A 20,929-nucleotide genomic window follows, 5' to 3' on the forward strand; every position below is an offset into this window, starting at 1 on the left:
CCATTAACTGCAGCATTAAGTTAATTTCCCTATTCAGCTCTATAAGTTGAACCTTCGTTAATATAATATTAAAAGCACTTTGTTCTCAATCTGTTAAGTATTTATTACCAAACAAAACACACCATCAATTTTATCAATAATAGTAAAAACTACATGCTTTTTTCCCAATCCAAAGAAAACAAGACACTTGAGTTCTACTGCTTTCCTGGGTAGAAATTTGTATTATCCACATAATCATTACATAACAGGGTCTTGGGATCTGTGCTTTGATTTGTATCAGGGTATATAATTAAATGACAGATTTAAAAGCAAGTTCACTTCCTCTTAAATTCTTCTACAATTTTGTAGTTAGATTTTTATTCTTTAAAACTTGTTTAACTTTTGATAATCACATCTCATACAAATTCACCTAAAATAATATGTTCAACAATAACAAGGTTTAGGTATGTGATTTAATAGGTATTCCTATTTATGAACAAATACACAAATGTACAACATTTTGTAACTGCAAATCGATAAACAATATTTAACACAGGAACTTAGTTCAGTTTAATACTATTTAATGAATTTAACACTTTTGAACACATTTTCAAATACTTATACACACTCTACAGAATGATGCTGTTTTTTTTTAAAGTTTTTCACAAAGTATGAACAAATTGTTTTGAATTTGACTTCAATTCCAGGTGAATGAAACATTAATCATTAAGTCTCATGCCTCCTCAGTCCAACACTGTACACAGTGAACAAAATGTTCATATCCTTCAAAACAACCATGTCCCAGATTCCTGATTGTCTCAACACATCCTATATAAAATCATGTTGAAAATAAATCACCTACATAAAAATACTTTTTTACATATGAAATATACAAGATACTGATTTCAAGTAAGCTTCATCTTTAAAAACAGCAGAAAACAAGAAAAGGATTGTAAATGAATAATGGCCTGTCACATGTTTTCAGGTACACATACAGAAATAAGTATTCAACTGATGGATGCAGATGTAGTGTATGATTCATGGCCTGGTCAGAGGTCAGCGCAAGGCCTGCTCATATCTTTGGCTGCAGCAATAGATTGAATGAATGCAGCCTCTCTCTGGAAAAAACTGGATTTAATGCATGAGCACTTTCCGCCTACTACTAGATTTTTGTTTAGAAGAGATCTCATTTAAACGAAAAATTTCATATCATGAATTAAGAACCATTTTCGCATAATGGGGCACTATTCAGTCAATTAGTGTAAGGGCCATATGAATAGATATCTTATGCAGTATCGTAGATATGAACAAATTTCTCTATTTACTCCATGACCTTATGGGAGATATGAACAGATATTTTATGAAGTATGGTAGATATGAGCAGATATCTCTATTCACTGCATGACCATATGGGAGGTATGAGCAGATATCTCTATTCACTCCATGACCGTATGGGAGATATGAGCAGATATCTCTATTCACTCCATGACCATATGGGGGATATGAGCAGATATCTCTATTCACTCCTTGACCGTATGGGAGATATGAGCAGATATCTCATGCAGTATTGTAAATATGTGCAGATATCTCTATTTACTCCATGACTGTATGGGAGATATGAGCTGATATCTCATGGCGTTTAAGGTGCTGTATCTGGCGGAACATTCGCTGGCACACTTGACACTTGAACGGTCTCTCTCCTGTATGCACCCGCAGATGTTTCTTCAGGTCAGCCTTGTGTCTGTTCTGTCTACCGCACAGCAGGCATTGGTACATGCCTTCTGGAGAACGGACCATCATGCTGTCTGGGGTCTCTGAAACCAGCACCAGTCAACTATTGCTTTGCTACCTCTAGTATATATATTTGTATATTGCTTTGCAGTGCTCCAGCTAGGATTTGAAAAGGGCAGGGGGGGGGGGGGCTTTTTTGTCAAAAGGGCACTTTCAACGCGCAGTATTTTGTCAAAAGTCACTTTCAAGCCCGCTGGCGTTTCAAGAATGCTTCCTGTTGCATGTTAATTTATATGCTTTTAATAATTTTTTGAATATATTATTCCCATTATTAGTAAACCATTCAAATATAATGTCTTCAATGAGCAATAAATTAAATACAATGAAATTAGAAATTTATTAATTATCATATGACACTTTTTTTTTAAGGGCAGGGGGGGGGGGGCCTATGAAGGGCAGGGCAGAGGTTTGGAGGGGCAGGGCGGGGCACCCTTCAATTTAAGCCTAGCTGGAGCACTGGCTTTGATATGACCTTTATATACATTTGTATATTGCTTTGTTATCACCTTTACACATATAGATATTGCTTTAATATCACCAGTAAACGTATTGCTTTGTTATCACGTTTATAGATACTGTTTTGATATCACCAGTTAACAAACTGCTTTGATATCACCAGTAAATGTATTGCTTTGTTATCACCAATACAGATATTGTTTTTATATCACCTTTATAGATATTGTTTTGATATCACCATTAAATATATATATTGCTCTGTTATCACCTTTTTATATAGTGTTTTGATATAACCTTTATAGATATTGTTTTGATATCGCCAGTAAATGTATTGCTTTGTTATCACCTTTACAGATATTGTTTGATATCACCAGTATAGATATTGCTTTAATATCACCTTTATACAGACTGTAGATATTCTTTTGATATCACCAGTAAACGAATTGATTTGATATCACTAATAGAGACATCAAACCCAATACACCACAGCCACCTTTACCTTTGTTAGATACATGTAGGCAAAATATTGCTTTGCTATCACCCACACAGATATTGCTTTCTTATCACCAGTATAGATATTGCTTTTGGAAGTTATCTTCCTAGAAGTTGTATTAAGTTGCATTCTAACTAATAAGTACATAATATAGACATTGTTGTGGAAAATGAAATGACTGAATGATAGATTTGGTCCAGAGAAAGTACTTGGTTTTTCAAACATATATTTTAACTCTGTTTATTGCCACACTTGCAATGCAATTCAAATACCGGTACATAGCAAAAACCATTTTTACAATATATTTAAACAAGAGCACTGCATAACGGGTGCCACGCTCGGCTGCGGGTGCATTTTTTAATAAAAGAAAGCTTGTCAGAATTCTTTTTTCTTTTTTTTAGAGGTCACAGTGACCTTGACCTTTGACCTAGTGACCCCAAAATGGGTGTGGCGTGTAGAGCTCATCAAGGTGCATCTACATATGAAGTTTAAAGTTGTATGTGGAAGCACTTTGATTTTAGAGCAAAATGTAAAGGTTTTAGCAAGACGCGGACGGCGGACGTCAGACGGCGGACGATGAGCTGGCTATGACAGTAACCTCGGTTTGTCTCCGAAACCAGCCGAGCTAAAAAAACACAATAACATAACAAGTAATAAACGCAGACTAGAACAACACAAATGATAAATGCAAATTTGAACACAACAGTATATTATCATTGGTGTCAAATGTTCAAACATACCTTTACCACTAGCAAAGCAATGTTAAATTTTTGTCCTCCCTTTCAATTCAACGAAAAAACACTAACAAACCATGTTAACTAACAACTCTCAAATACATTAAATGTGTAAGATGATCTCCTTGTTTCTGGAGCACATAGCTTGTGCCTGAACCTCGCTCAGGGAAAACAGGGCTTAACCCTTTACCACTTAGATACGTATTTAACCCTTTACCACTTAGATACGTCTTTAACCCTTTACCACTTAGATACGTATTTAACCCTTTACCACTTCGATATGTATTTAACCCTTTACCACTTAGATACGTATTTAACCCTTTACCACTTAGATATGTTTTTAACCCTTTACCACTTAGATACATATTTAACCCTTTACCACTTACAAATGTATTTCACCCTTTACCACTTAGATACGTATTTAACCCTTTACCACTTAGATACGTATTTAATCCTTTACCACTTAGATACGTATTTAACCCTTTACCACTTAGATACGTATTAAACCCTTTACCACTTACATATGGATTTAACCCTTTACAACTTAGATACGTATTTAACCCTTTACCACTAAGATACGTATTTAACCCTTTACCACTTAGATTCGCATTTAACCCTTTACCACTTAGACACGTATTTAACCCTTTACCACTTAGATACGTATTTAACCCTTTACCACTTAGATACGTATTTAACCCTTTACCACTTAGATACGTATTTAACCCTTTACCACTTACATATTTAACCCTTTACCAGTTAGATACATATTTAACCCTTTACCACTTAGATACATATTTAACCCTTTACCACTTAGATACGTATTTAACCCTTTACCACTTAGATACATATTTAACCCTTTACTACTTAGATACGTATTTAACTCTTTACCACTTACATTTCCCAAGGTAAGATGATTCCCATTCTTCATGCCAATCTCATGCAATGTTTCACTAAGTTTTCAACAGTCACATGTAACCTAAACAAGTTCAGCCCCAGTGTTCACATATCAAATGCCCCCAGTTAAGGTGTGGCCCAGCGTTTACACATTAAATGCACCCAGGCAAGGTCAGGTCCAGTGTTCATATCTCACATGCCCCCTGGCAAGGTGAGGCCCAACTCTCGATGGTGCGTGTTCACGGTGTGCTGTCTCATATGGTGCTGGTGTCTGAACCTCTTCCCACAGAACCTGCAGCCAAAAGGTTTCTCCCCCGTATGCACTCTCATGTGATACTCCATGTGCTGGCGTGTCTTGCTAACCTTGCCACAGATGTGACATGTAAACCTTGATAATGTTGGCAATCCTGAAAGTTGAAAGGCTGGTAGTTCAATGAGCTGTTATTCTGCACAAAAACAGTTAGTTTTAACCTATTTAATTTAGCTCAATAACATCCAAAGCCCAATGCTGATTGAAACGCTCTAGAGTCTGATTCCTGGGTAGAACCATTACTTGGTGTTTTGGGGAAGATCTTAATTAAAGAACCCTCTTACACTTGTGATCAAACCCATAACCTCTCAGTCACAAGGTGGAGTCCATATCCACTACGCCATGGTGACCAAAAACAGTTGATTACACATTTACCACTCACATATGCACTTAAGTGCTTTCGACAGGCCATTTACTGGTCCCTTCGCCGGGGCAATTTTGAAATCAGAGTCCGTGCGGCGCCTGAACTTTTCCGATCATTGTATTTTAGCAGTTTCTGCAACTAGCAAAGATCAAAGCAATAATGACTTCGCCAAAACTTTTGAAAGCCAATTTATGATCCTCTGTCAATAACATGTATAGCTTTACCCAACTAAAGCCGGCCTAAATTCGGAGCATCATTGAATTGGACAATCAATATTGACCAATGAGAGCGCTTATTCCACAATTCTTGTACTTTAGAAAAAAAATGTGTTTATGAAATACTATCATCAATATTTACAAGAATTTGCCTTAAAAATAGATCATACAGGATTATCGGGAAGTGGAAAGAAACTGGAAAAGTGGTAAACATGCACTAATAAAGTCGCATCATAAAGATGTATTGGGGAATCGTTTGAGTCGGGATTATACATGTACTATAAAAAACAAGATGTGTTTGTGAAACACAATGTCCCCCTATATGATGTTTGACCTTGTAGGATGACCTTGACCTTGTGAAGGATGACCTTGACCTTGACCTTTCACCACTCAAAATGTGCAGCTCCATGAGATACACATGCATGCCAAATATCAAGTTGCTATCTTCAATATTGCAAAAGTATTCATAAAATAAGTGATTTGGGCCACATATATTTGACCTCTGACCTTGAAGGATGACCTTGACCTTTCACCACTCAAAATGTGCAGCTCCATGAGATGCACATGCATGCCAAATATCAAGTTGCTATCTTCAATATTGCAGAAGTATTTATAAAATAAGCGATTTGGGCCAAATATATTTGACCTCTGACCTTGAAGGATGACCTTGATCTTGACATTTCACCACTCAAAATGTGCAGCTCCATGAGATACACATGCATGCCAAATATCAAGTTGCTATCTTCAATGTTGCAAAAGTCTTCATAAAATTAGCGATTTTGGCCACATATATTTGACCTCTGACCTTGAAGGATGACCTTGACCTTGACCTTTCACCATTCAAAATGTGCAGCTTGATGAGATACACATGCATGCCAAATATGAAGTTGCTATCTTCAATATAGCAAAAGTTATTGCAAAATGTTAAAGTTGGCGCAAACAGACCAACAGACCAACAGACAGACCAACAGACAGACAGACAGGGCAAAAACAATATGTCCCCCACTACTATAGTGGGGGACATAAAAAGTATGGAGGGGACAGTCCTCCCCACCCCATCGGCGCCGGGGCATCTGCAAACAAATCCTGTAGAAAGCACTAACGCACTTTGATGCGTTTTTAGTCCCAAAGAAAATAAAATTAAAGACCTTTCTTCACAAGTTCACAGATTCAAGTTATTAAGGCTTCAGTACAGTCTGCCAGTAACTCGCAGACAGTTCTTGTTTGAAGCTGTTTGCTTATAGCTATTTTCACTTTGCTTCTGAGTGTGAAAGGGCAGGGCTCGGCCGTGAGGGCGACGTGTGCGACATCCTAGCCCGAGACATAATAATGTCGCCCTTAAATTACATGAAGGAGAAGTTGACTTCGCCTTCTTTTTTTTCAACAGCGACGTTTTTTCTCTCAACTTTTTCATCTAAAAATTCTCTATTTTCACATGTCATAAAGTCACCGATGATGCTTGTTATGTTATCAGTTTATTATCACAGCAAAAGATCGACTGCTGTGAAAGCTTATCCAGGCAACTAGCATACATGGGCATTCACTCCAAACAATAACGGTTTACATCAAAAGATCAAAGCGAGTTTCATTTCGCAGACAGTTTTGATAGTTCTCTGTTCTGCAAGCGCAATTAGTACACGCCTTGCAGGCGGAGTTAAGCGGTACATTAACATCGATAGTTACCAATGAGAACGCGCGCATTGTATATACATATGCAGTAGTTTACCTGAGCAATAAAATGACGGCGTTATAGACATGTATTTACGCTAAAAAAAGTTTACACGCGCAACACATTCCCAACAGTAAATATGAATACGATTTATTCTAGTATGTTCTACTGTTTACTTGTTTCGTGTTTCAAAACTCTTAAACACTAATTACCCAGTCGATGTGCAATTTATTTTGCCAGACATTAATTCATAACCATATAAACGAAAACAAACAACTCACCCGTGCAAACTGTAGTGCTAATTTCCATAATTTTATCTACCGTATCCATACGTAAACGACTTTATTTGATATCCCGCAACCTCATTGACCATTCGATAATTACATGTTTTTGGCAGACGGCACGGTTAAAGAAAGTCGGAAAATATATTAAAGAAAAACAAAATTGATCAAAGGTCTATTTATTACGTAGATCCACTACTGTAAAAGTCCAGCGAGTTTTGTCAGTTTGTTAATCCACCGATAATTACGAGTAACACCCATCTTATATAAACTGAAATCACAGTACATTTTTATACTAACAAGTCCTAACACAACACAATAGACATTGAGAAAACACATTTCCTGGATTAGATATTAATTATCCGAGTAGAATAAAATTGCTACTTCATGACCCTGACATTGCAAATGGCAGACGTATTGTAACATTAAACCCGCATTTAATTCAAATTGAGGCGACAACGACGCCATAATTAGATTCAACAACAAGCTGGCGATTCAAATTACAAGTGATTCAATAATGGAGAAAGCATTAACTGGATTAAACAAACATGTACATGTTATAAGGTTTGTTAAACCAGATAACAACAAGGAAAATTTGGATTATTAAATGAAACAGGTAAGGCATTATCAAGTGTACATATTTCGGATATGTATAAAATTCGGATAAACAGTAATAGATATACTATATGTCCTATGCATTAAGATTGTGTTTTGTTAAGACTCGTTTTTACCACAACTTGGTGATTTCATGATGCGAAGAATTTCCAATTGCATGGGTACCGGACCCGTTCCCAATTGGGTGAAAAAGATCACTGACTAATTATCATGTACATTATGATGTATCTAGGGTTTGGATTGTCATTGCATTAATAAAGTACTGTTTATTTTTATGATGCACATGGAAATCACAAGTTTTATTTGTATGAATTGATTTACGTGACTTAATATGTAAGGATTTATTGAATTTAAAAAAATATTGTTTGTCATTGATGATGATACTAAGGCTAGGTGTAATGAGGGGTATAAAACAAGCAAAGATTTTATTAAACGCCGAACAGAAATCACTTCTCCTTCTAGTGGCCTCACTTCTCCCTGATTTCAGCACAGGGAGAAGTCACTTCTCCCTCAAGTTTGAACCTAGGCTGAGCCCTGAAGGGTAATGGCCTTTACAACATTTGTATGCATTAAATTAGGTTTGAATGAAAAAATGAAGTTTAAGATTGTTATAACCACACATATGTAATAGTCCCCCCCCATCCCCACCAATTCCACATGTCTCAAAACTACAGTCACACTTACATAAAATAAAAAGAGGGCCAAAGCAAAATTAAAACATGTGCACCATTGGCACTAGGTTTATGCAACTAAACTGTGGATCGATGGTTTTTGCAGGCATCAAAACTGCAAGTACATGATTTATGCAGTCATGTTAACTGCTGGTGCACACCATTAGTACATGATTTTTGCAGCCATGTACACTGCAAGGTTTTGTCCACTAAACTTTTCTGCAAGAGGAACATCTGCGTGTCTGAATTCCATCTTCAATTCTTCATCTTTCTTGCTCTGAAACATCTGTTGAATACATGCTTGCTTCTTTCTATTTGATTAACCCTTTCAGTGCTGGAAACGAATTTTGAAGGCCTTTGCAAACAGTTTAGATCCAGATGAGACGCCACAGAATGTGGCGTCTCATCTGAATCCAAACTGTTTGCTATTCGAACAAAATGCTAATTTAAGAAATTCAGCAGACAACATTTTAGCAGAAGACAAATTTCCCAGCATGCAAAGGGTTAAGTTTACAAAGTCTGCAAGTAGCACACTTGCGTATTCAAATCATACATGTATGCTTCATAGAAAGTGTTGAATAATTGATTCAAACAGTGAGATTTATAACAGTTTAATAACATGGTTCAAACAGAAATCTCAAACCTAAATTCAAGCACTTTTCAAGGCCAAATTTTCATTTTCAAGGCCGAGAACCGTACGTTAGTTTCCTTTAAAAACTGCATTTTCAAACCAGATTAACATAGTAAATATCATTTTTTTTATTTGCTCAAACACATTACACTTATTCCACAATAACTCATACATGTTATTTCTAGTTATTACATAGAAATACAGGTTATCCATACTTAACACAATGAGTGTCACATATGTACAGTACAGCCAACGCGGCTCAAACATAATCCGCGGCTACGCCACGGCCAGATTATTAGTACGCGGCCGCCGAATCGTGTGTTCACGCGGCGTATCGCCGTGGCAATCGGCATCGATCCGCGCAACGACGCAGAGTCTGTATTAACCTCGCGTAATTTCGCGGAGTAAATCCGCCGCATACGTACGCGGCAGATCGAGTGAAAAGACATCCACCTACATGTACATACATGTATGTGAAGCGTAGAATTAATTACGCGCAACTGTTAATGTTTCGTTCGATTATCATTATTAAATTTGTAATCCGAAACACACTTCCGAATTTTAATGCTAACGCGACCTTTGGCAAATTCTAGCGTCAAATAAACAGTGCTAAAATATCCTTTGTTTCATAAAAAGCGCGCGAAAATTATGCAGACATGTAGAACGTCGTTTGGAAAGTTTGGGTGTATTTTGTGTTGTATAAATACATGAACATCACGTCAAGCGTAAATCGCGTGTTCAGTTGAAAAAAAGCACCGATTAGACGTTATTTCATCATCTCTATAAATAGTAACACATGCCAAAATGTATTTGATACTTAAGGAAATATCGAGAATGTTTGTGTATCGTAAATATTTACCAGCATTTGCTTTAAAACTGGAATATACAGAATTATCGGGTAATTAGTAGCGATATTAACTGTATAATATGAACAAAATAAAACGTGTTTACATACACATATTCAAACAATAGTTATAATAAGCTGATAATTAACAAAACAACAAATACGTCGTCACCGTCTTGATTATTGATGTGGCTTCAAGCTGCTAATTTTCTTAGCTTAAATATAATAGCAAAATCAACATGCAATTAATTCATAAATCCACCATATGCTGGAGCCTTGACCACTTGTATGTGCGAAAACATAATTACGTGACAGTGTTTATGTGTGAAATACATACACTACGGGCGGGAAACAAACTTAATTGGCCAGACACATTAACTATGCTTACATGTATATGCTAAGACAATCCGCGCACAATACATTTATTATGATTTTAATTATTATTATAATTGTTCTTTCAAAATTTGTTAACTACATGTAACTAAAAAAATTGAAGATTTTTTATTTCATGATGCGCATCGACTCGGCATCATGTCGCGGATCGCGGCATGCCTCGGCGGACAGATGCGAAGTTTCGCGGCGAAATGCGACTTGCCGCCGCATACTGACGCGGCTTCAACGACTGAAGCGGCATCGACTCGTTTCGCCTTGCCGCCGCGGATCGCGAAATACGTTTGTTCCGCATTGGCTGTACTGTATTTACATTTAAAAGTTATTACAAACAAACACATTGTCTCTTTCTATGCTCACATCAAACAGACTAGTTCATTACATTTGAACAGCAGTCAGTTACTATAACATTTTGTCTTTAACAGAATTGATTTCCTTTTCCAGTTCTTCCAGCTCTCTCCTCTTATTCAGTTAACCACCCTGGTTTGAAACGACACTTCCCCATCCCTGCGTTTTCACTCGCAAAAATTGATCACAATGGAGAACCTCTGACGTAGTACACATAATCTGTGACGTGTACACATAACGTTTCGTACTAAATAGTGTACGAAACTTATATTTCGTATTCAACTTTTTTTGCGCGAAGGAATTTATGATAAATTTTCATAATATTTCCCTTAAGAACGATTTAAGTAAAATAATTAAAGCGATGATAAAAGTAATTTTGAGCATAAATAAACATTTTCAAGGCTTTTTTACATGAAATAAGCACTTTTCAAGCACTTTTTCAAGGCCAACCTTTGTTCAAGGGCTTTTCAAGCCTTGGACTCGTTTTCAAGCACTTTTCAAGCCCTGTGCGAACCCTGAATAATTTCTTCACAAATGAACAGTGATCCCCATGTCTACTAGATACAAGCCTCTCTCTAGGACAACTGATCAGGGGGGACAAATCATCTGTGTACTGTCAGGGGACACAAATTATGTTTGTTATGTCAGGGAAGGCATATCATGTGTGTAAAGTGTTGTCAATGGTTAGCCAGTGCAGTTCACACAGTCTGATCAAGGACTAAACTTTCCACTTTATTGAATATTTTGTGTAAAGGAAGTTTTTTCTGTGTGAAAATCCAGGCAGAAAGTTTTGTCCCTGATAAGCCTCTGCAGACTGCACATTCTAATCTGGGACACAAATTACGTACACGCATTAGGCCCAAATTTCCCAGAACAAGGCTTATACATAAAGAAGGTAAACCCTTAGCACACACAATAGCACCACAATATCATACATAGCAGCATGTATAAGCACACAACATTGTTTTAGAATATTTTAGAGTTTGACTAGTTACCAAATAATTCAAACATTATACTTCGCTATACAAGTGTAAATCTTTCAGAAATGTTCATAGCAAAGTTAGGTCGAAATTTGATCAATCAAATTTCATAATTTGAGATGGATGAGGTTTGGCAATCAAAGCACCAGTCCTAGTCTTTCCATGTAGTTATAAAAACCCTACTGAACACCAAACTACACCCTGCACAATGGCAAATGACAGACATGTATATGGGGGTCAAACAATAAATGTTTTATGTTACTCTTTAGCAAAACACATGTAAATAATAAAATGTTGACACAAAGACATATAGTTAATTTAACAGTTACTAATGTTATTAAGTATAATATGTTTTGCAATAAAATCTTATCTTTGAACAAGCTGCTAGTCTAAAGTAATCAGTGTTCCGTGGAGCTAAAACTTACCTGATGTCAACCATAAAAAATTGATCATAAATCAGAGCCATTCGGGGTATGAAACTATATTATGATTGCATACATGTACTGATTCCCATGGCAACAATTTGTAGAGACTAAATGAGCGAATATGGCACACTAATAAACATTTTCTTGCAAAGTTAAATTAATTGCTCGATACAAATAGCATTTAGAAAATCTCCTGAAATATTATATGTTGAAATTCCTTTAATATTTCATATGTTGCCATTCATAGGATCTAAATTTACAGCTTTGCATATTATCAAAAGAGAATTTGTATGTACACATAATTAATGTTAACCTATTGATTATTTATTTAGAAAAAATAAACATGGAAAAACATTGAACTATAAGATCTTCATTACAAAAGTCACTTAAGCAAACTTCTTATATGCTTCTTCGAGACAACTTTAATGGCATGGAACACTTATTTCATAATACATGTACATACCTATCCATACCTATCTAACTGAATTTAGAGACCTAACTTTCAGCAGAATATAGAATACCATTAACCTTGTACAAAATAAAATGTTGGCAAGCATATCCCACACTTCCTAAAAATAATAAGTTGTAATTTAGTACCAAAAGTAAGAAGAGTGAGAACTTTATGAATCAGTATGTTATTTTGCTCACAAGTAGCAGAACATTTAAGGGAGCTTTGTTCTGGGAAAACAGGTCTTAATGCATGTGAATAAAGTTTTGCCACAGGTTAGCCTGTACTGTCAGCACAGGCTTAGCATGTGCCACACTTTCATACGGAACTTGATTTTTGTTAGAAGAGACTTCCAATAAAAAACAATTGCATAAAAGCGAAAAGTGTTGTCCCTGATAATCATGGGCAAATTGCACAGGCTAATCTAGGATGACACTTTTCACAAATGAATTAAGCCCTGTTTTCCACAGCAAGGCTTAAGTATTCATACTCATAACAAAACAACAGAAACACCTCTGCTGATATTCAAGAGAAGACACTTGCTTAATGAAACAGAGTGCAGCTTTTTGGGAACATCGCAATGAAGATATTCATCTTTTTTGCATGCATTGCATATTTGTTTTACAAATTCTACAGAATATTTGGAACTTTTGATAAAATGCAGCTGTGCAATGTTATCATAAGCTGCAGTGATTTCATAAAGAAAAGAAAACCTGCAATCTCAAAGGATGAATGGTTCTAGTAGATATAGGCATTTTATGGCCATTTTGGGAAAATGCAATTGTAAACTTATAGATGTAATACTTATTGAAATAAAATTGAGCCGGAGGTTTAGTAATCATTCAACACTTCCTTTGAAAAAAAAATAAAAAGGGAGTGTGATTTTTTCAAATTGGGAATTTTGCTACCATTTTGCATTAAAGGAATTCCATTTAACAGACCCATAGTTATGGCTGAAAAAGGTCTGAGATATCTCCAGTGTCACCTTAAGAGCGCCACAAGGTCGGAAAGCAATATAAGGCTATCTCGTAAGTAAATTATAAGCACATACAGGAGTTTATTTAAACATATATTAAATATTGCTTCTAACACTTTGCTACAGCAAAATTGATTACATTAAATATTGAACAAATAGTGTTCCATAGCACGTTTTTAAAGAATTTTCTTAAAATAGCACTTTTTTATATGTGGTCTTATAAGGACTGGACAAGTTGGATGTACATGTAAACATATCCCTGTACAGTGCCTTCCCCAGGCCATTTAAGCGCCCCTTGCCGGGGCGCTTGAATTTCGAAATCATAGTCCCCGGGGCGCTTGAAATTTTCCGATCAGTGTATTCTTCAGTAAAAGAAAGTGGAGATTGTCCAAACAAATCAAGGTTTCCCTATCAGTGTATCAATATTCCCTGTTTTAAAAGAGCACTCGGTACCTACTTTCACAAGTAATCGCCATAAACACCACATGGGGTAATGGATAATCCACTGATAAGAGAATAGCATGACGCGCGTATCGATTATTCTAGCCACATTACACGGTCATTTAAATGCTGACAAGGATGTATCTGGTAACTTTCCAGTCGTCAAACTGTGAAGTTCATCGTCCAATCGGTTATGCGAATGCTTATGAGGGCGGGGTTAACTATCGACCATTATTTTTGACTGACGTCGGGCATGAAGTAAGAGTTTATCGCAGCTTGATTAGCAAGTAGTTGTACCATTTGAGTAATATAAAACCGGAAATTAGAACAGTACAGAACATTAAAGACGGTTTCGGGCATCATCATCACACCTTTTTACTGTAAACAAGTGTTACCTATGACTCATAATTAATACGAGAAATTAATTGCAAGTGGTAAACAATTAATTATTATAGCGGTTACAATTATGTGATAACAATTTATTTAATTCCAGTACATGTATATTTCAACATGTCCATTTATAGAACTGATTCCTCGTTTTTCTGACATTTATTCGACACGTAATGCGCTTTAACAAATTTTCGTTGAATTAATTACGCACACTTGTAAATGCTTCGTCCGATAATCGATAGTTAGAAGACCGGCCGTGATCCTCGTGGACAACGTGAATTTCATGCATAATTCCGTCAAAACATTTATTCGACTCGTAAAGTGTGTAAACAAATTATCGTTGAATTTATAACGCAACGGTTAATATTTGTTGAAATCTCAAATGGGAATAATTAAATTTGTAATCCGAAACCCATTACCGTAAGTCGATGTTAACGCGTTTTTAATCCGAAACACACTTCCGAATGTAAATGTTACCGCAACGTTAAATATTTTTGCTTCAAATTAGCAGCGCAAATTTATTTTGTGTCGAATCTTTTTCTCAATTAAAAAGAGCGCGAAAATTATGCAGCATGTACAACGTCGCGTCTATTGCATACAAATGGCGTGTATTGAGCGTTTTAACAAGCACACAACAGGTCAGGGGATTGACGCATATCCAGAGGCAATATTTCATCAAATCTATAAATAGTCACTTAAAAAATGACAAGGTTTGTGTTAAAGAAATAACTGAAAGCTTTTATCGTAAATATTTACCAGAAAGAGTTTGATAAAAACGGAATAAACGGAATAAACGGGATTATCGGGTAATAAATAGAAACTTGAAAAATAGTAAGTATACAGTAATAGATTCGGGTTGAAACGGATGTATTGGGGAATCGTTCGAGTCGGGATTTTACTAGCTGTGCGGAAAAGTTTTAAAACAATTAAACAATATAAAAATATATATTTTTAAATGACTGGGGGATTTTTTTGAAGAGTCATAGCGCACCAAATGACGTCTTTTGACGCTGTTTTTCTTTGAGTTATAACGCACCACAGAACGTGAATTGACACGTTAAATTAAAAAAAAATCAACGTCGGGAGGGGACACCCCTCCCGAACCCACCCCCGGGGCGCCTGAACAAATTCCTGGGGAAGGCACTGCTGTAATATGTTTCACTCCTATGTTTTACTGACTTGTGCAGGCCAAAACGCTATTTTATTTTTACAGTTATTGGCAAAGAAGATTAAACATTTTTCATGTGCATGTGCCAAGCTATACTTTGCAAATGAAAGTTTGTTCGCAACAAATTGCGAAAATCTAGCTTTTTGTAAGTGCCTTTATCATAAAAGTGTGTGGTTGGTTATATTGCTTTTTATTTGATTACTTTTATATCTAATATCAAATTTCATTCACAACACATATTTTCAAAATATGTGTAAATTGGAAATTTATTTCATGTTTATCGAAGCACCTACAAAATACTAGTGGATAAGACAAATCAACAATGTGTATGAACATGGAGGACAGTTTGTTAGGGGAAACTGCCTTCAATGGTACTTTTGATTAGCCCAAAAATAAATTACTCAGGGATAGACATTATTGGTTGCCCATTTCCCTGAGGCAAGTAGATTTAGGTCCTGGTAAGTACATATCAAAATATGGTACATGTAGAGGGTTGACCCCAACTTGAAAAAACCCCATAAAAACGCTTAAAACAGTCTTCCCACATTTAATCAGCTTGTTTTTAAAAAGCTTAAAACAGTCTCCCCACATTTAATCAGCTTGTTTTTAAAAAGCTTAAAACAGTCTTCCCACATTTAATCAGCTTGTTTTTAAAAAGCTTAAAACAGTCTTCCCACATTTAATTAGCTTGTTTTTAAAAAGCTTAAAACAGTCTTCCCACATTTAATCAGCTTGTTTTTAAAAAGCTTGAAACAGTCTTCCCACATTTAATCAGCTTGTTTTTAAAAAGCTTGAAACAGTCTTCCAACATTTAATTAGCTTGTTTTTAAAAAGCTTGAAACAGTCTTCCGGTCTCACATTTAATTAGCTTGTTTTTAAAAAGCTTGAAGATTGAAGCTCATTAAAGGGCATACTGCCTTGAATCATGACAGCAGATTTATAGCCTTGTCTGATATTGTTCAAGTAAAGTAAAAATAAGATAATTATGACATGTGCTTGGTTCTGGTCTAATTACTCTTAGGCCAAAACTAACAAAGTACTAGAGATATTCCCCCATCTGGCAATCTTAGATAAAAAGTAACTTTCTATCAATGTCAATTCTGTTGGTTAATTTTTCCTCTCCCAATGCCCACACACAGCCAATCACTGGAGTTGGTTCATATTTCCTCTCCCAATGCTCGCACACAGCCTATCACTGGTGTTGGTTCATATTTCCTCTCATGTGCCCACACACAGCCTATCACTGGTGTTGGTTCATATTTCCTTTCCCAATGCCCGCACACAGCCTTAGTATCACTGGTGTAGGTTCATATTTCCTCAACCTACATTTGTATGCCCTCACACAGTAATTACTGTATTCTATCTCTATCACTGGTGTTGGTTCATTTTTATTCTTCCAATGCCCGCACACAGCCTATCACTGGTGTTGGTTCATATTTCCTCTCCCAGTGCCCGCACACAATAATTGCTGTAGCTCTGACTCAGGCCAGCCTCCCGTGACAGTCGCGACATAAAGCCCCCCAGACAGTTGATGCCCAGGTGCTTGGGATCATACCAGACCTGCTTCCCAGGCGCAAACTTATGTATGGGCCTCTGGAGGAAGTTGGTTGCCTGGGGATGCAGCTTGGACAGGTACTTCTGGAACGACTCAACGGGACAGAACGCATCTCCCGTCTCATACATATGCAGTTCCTTACCCTTCTTCAGATGAAGCCTATCCAGCTCCTGCGCAGTGATGCGTACATACTGCTGGCCTTTCTGATTCTTCACGATGATGAAAGAGTCTTTCCTCAACTCTTGCAGCGGCTCATGACTTTTAATCCCAAAGTAGCACATAATGTCGTATAGCACCTTATTCTGCAAGGTACATGGAGTATCATTAGAGAACACTCCACTTTCATACAACCGCGTCAAGTCCTCGTCAGAAATCGGTTCCTTCCTCATTTGAACATTCTTGCCTTCCTTCTTCAACAGTTTAATCAGGCCCATGAGGACCTGGTTTGAGGGCAGGAACTCTGTGTCCCTCATGAGGTTCAGTTTGCGTGCAAGTGGGGGGCAGGTGAGATATCGCTGCAGGCCGGCCCGTATCCCGGTCAGGGCGGCCTTGCTGTAGTCACTACCGTCCTTGGTCTGCAGGGCGGCGTAGAACTTTTGGAGCAGCAGATCTAGCTGATTGGGGTCCAGAGTCTCGAAGCAGGTGCTCTCGTACCCTGTCTCTGACATCCAGGCTGGAAAATGAGAGCAAACAGGGCATTAATAACACTGATAGGAAAGTAAACACCAAAATGCTGATCTAATTAAATTTGTAAAATATTTTGTGAATTAGGTTATTATTGTCTTATTAAATGTTGCTGTAACTTACATAATAATGTATAACAGATATGATTAATTATGCCAAATTCTGGGGGAAAATGAACTTAATGCATGTGTGTAAAGTGTCCAAAATAAGACTGGGCAGTTCGTAGTCTGCACAGGCTTATCAGGGATGATACTTTCCGCTTTTATGGATTTTGTCATTTAGAGAAGTCTCTTCTTAACAAAAATCCTGTCTAGTTGGAAAGTGTTGTCCCTGATAAGCCTGTGCAGACTACACAGCCTTATCTGAGACTGCACTTTTTGCACATATATTAAGTCTTGTTTTACCAGAATGAGGTTTATACGATATCATTTGTGAACTAATTTGTGAATTAAACTTTTTATTGACCAATCTACATGTTGCAGCAACTAAAAGGTTATGCAGCATGTGATTAATTAATAAGAGCCGTGCTCCGTGAAAAGGGGGTTTAATGTATGTGCGTAAAATGTTGTCCTAGATTAGCATGTGCAGTCGGCACAAGCTAATCAAGGATGACACTTCCGCTTTTATGAAATGTTTCGTTTAGAGAAAGTCTCTTCTTAGCAAGAATCCAGTTTAGGCCGAAAGTGTCGTTTCTAATTAGCCTGTGTGGACTGCACATGCTAATCTAGGACGACATTTTACGCACATGCATTAAACCCCTTTTCACAGAACAGGGCCCATACACTTGAAATAACATGATTATTGCCATGCAAAGACAAAATCATGACCCTGCTCTTGTCCTTGACCACCATTTTCTCACCATTTTAGGAATCAGACCAGTGCCCTTTGGATTGGGAAAAATTGTGTCATTTTGACACACATTAGTGAAAGTTAAAAATGAATTTAAAAAAAATAAAAATTTTGCTTGGGGTCCATTAGGCCGTCAATGCCCCCCCCCCCTCCCCGGTCAGTGCAGGGCTAAGCCCTGGTAGGGGGAGAGGGGGCGTTGGGGGCACACCAGACACCCGGAAAACTTTCACCCATTGACACAAATTGTTAAATTGTTGGTGGTGTTTTTTTTGCTTACATGTACTTAACAATTGAGTCATTGAGTATAAAAATTGTTTTCTTTGTTATATTACTGAGGTTTATCTTAAACAGCAGGATACAGGACATGAATTAACCCTTTACCACTTAAACATGTATTTTGATGCATTTGTAGTCCCTTAAAAAGTTAGATTTCATTTAAACCTTTCCCACTTAAAAGCAAAGTGAAAATGGCTATGTGCAAACAGCATAAAGCCATAACAGCCTGCGAGTAACTCGAAGTCTGTTCAGGTTTGATGCTGTTTGCAGCTTATCAGCATCTGAGGTTTTGAAATTAAGCCTCTAAACGTGAATATACCCGTAGTAATAAAGGTATTAAATTAAATGTAACTTTCTAAGGGACCACAAATGCGTTAAAATACGTATTTAAGTGGTAAAGGGTTAATACCTTACTTACTAAATTCAAGTTTTAAATGCTTAATTTCCAACCCTTAGTTACTGATGAGCAGCAAACAGCATAAAACCTGAACAGACTGCGAGTTACTTGCAGGCTGCTCTGGTTTTATGCTGGTTGCAAAAGCCATTTTCACTTTGCTTCTTATGGGGGAAAGGGTTAAAGTATAGTCCAATACGTGCACAGGCTAATCAGGGACAACACTATCTGTAATGGAATTTTTTGCCAAAAGAAAGTCTCTTCTGAACAAAAATTAATTTTGAGAGAAAAGTGTCCTGCCTAATTAACCAGTGCGGATTGCACAGGTTAGAATGAGTGGATTGCACAGTTTAGCCTGTGCAGATTGCACAGGCTAATCTGGAATGATGTTTTTTTTCCAAATGCCTAAAGTCTGGTTTTCTCAAATTAAAACATAAACAAGAGCTATGTTTGTGAAACACAATGCCCCTTCTGCCGCATGGCGGCTATTTTAGAAAAAAGGTTATGTTTTGAATGTAAAGGTCACAGTTACCTTGACCTTTGACCTAGTGACCTCAAACCGTGTTTGATTGTAGATCTCAATGAGATGCATGCACATGTGAAGTTTAAAGAATATAGAGCCAAGAATTTTTATTTTATGAGCAAGGTTAAAGTTTTGGGAACGACACACAAATACAATGACAGACAGACAGACAGGCCAAAAATAATACACCCCCTGATCATTCGCTCTGGGGGCATAAAAACATGTAGGTTTTTCTAACTAGTTAAAACAATCACTCATAACGGCAATCAGTGACTGATGCCACCTCTGGGTCTGATTGCTCACAACTAAAACAGTCAGTTAAGCAAACAGCCTTTAATTTGTTATCTAGTTACATGTATTTATGTAACTTCATTGTTCATCCTTGAATACATGTATTAATTATAAACCAATTGCTATTCTCAATAACATTGCATGTATATGTCTGATAATATTATTGCTTTTCAATAATAATTCTTTTTTAGGTCTTTAGTTAACAGACTGTTACTTTAACTAGCTATTTTAAGCAACCAGGCCCTGTACTACACGGGGACGTACCTTTGAGCAGTCGTACAGCCCACTTGGTCTGCCGGTCGGTAGTCTTGCCCGTGTTGGGCAGCTTCAGCTGTTCCAAGGAGCGGTCTGACACGGCCTTGAATCGCCGCCTGGGGGGCTCACAGTCCATGCCACCGGGGTCGCCGGAGAGGTCAAAGGTCGTATCCGAGGGCGACGGGTAACTATCCACCCCGAAGAAGGATGATGTTGCAGTACATTCCTCTGCCGAGGTGTTTTCTGCTCCAGTGACTTCAAGAGAAAAGTCATCTTACTCTGGGTGAGTTTCAAGGACGGAAGAGCTGCTGTGTTTCATATGTTTCATGACACTGAGGTTAGTTTCAAGGAAGGAAGAGCTGCTGTTTTTCATATGTTTCATGACACTGATTGGTTGCTCCTGGTAACAGACAGTCTTCAACACGTGTTACAGCCTGTGTCAAGGCCATTTTCAAATAGGAAAGTTGTGCATAGTAATACTTGTAGCACGTCTTGAGATACCTCAGCAAAATCATACAAAAATTGTGCATTTTATGTTACAGATAAATGTGAATACTATGTTATGCAACTGGCACTTTGAAAAGTAAGA

At 37.1% G+C, this 20,929-nt stretch overlaps 2 protein-coding genes across 9 annotated transcripts in view; both read right to left on the bottom strand.

Moving 5' to 3' along the window:
* Positions 1–20,929, bottom strand: part of LOC127858385 (early growth response protein 1-like) — a 65,545-nt gene that overhangs the window by 22,472 nt on the left and 22,144 nt on the right. The window contains exon 2 of one of the 7 annotated variants that reach the window (XM_052395503.1): positions 296–1,793. The exons of 5 other annotated variants lie outside the window; for them this stretch is intronic. In XM_052395503.1, coding sequence (XP_052251463.1) covers positions 1,573–1,793 — 221 coding nt within the window. In that variant the 3' untranslated portion in view covers positions 296–1,572. Of the gene's footprint in view, positions 1–295; positions 1,794–2,943; positions 4,755–20,929 lie in introns of those variants that run through there. One more of the 7 variants, XM_052395505.1, reaches the window with a different exon arrangement.
* Positions 16,360–20,929, bottom strand: part of LOC127858382 (uncharacterized) — a 34,287-nt gene continuing 29,717 nt past the window's right edge. For both annotated transcript variants that reach the window (XM_052395477.1, XM_052395476.1), the window contains exons 5-6: positions 20,350–20,595; positions 16,360–17,741 (exon numbers count right to left, since the gene is read on the bottom strand). In XM_052395477.1, the coding sequence (XP_052251437.1) occupies positions 16,945–17,741; positions 20,350–20,595 (1,043 nt within the window). In that variant the 3' untranslated portion in view covers positions 16,360–16,944. The remainder of the gene's footprint in view (positions 17,742–20,349; positions 20,596–20,929) is intronic.

Source organism: Dreissena polymorpha, chromosome 14 (genome assembly GCF_020536995.1).
Source record: "Dreissena polymorpha isolate Duluth1 chromosome 14, UMN_Dpol_1.0, whole genome shotgun sequence".
NCBI classification, from domain to species: Eukaryota; Metazoa; Mollusca; class Bivalvia; order Myida; family Dreissenidae; genus Dreissena; species Dreissena polymorpha.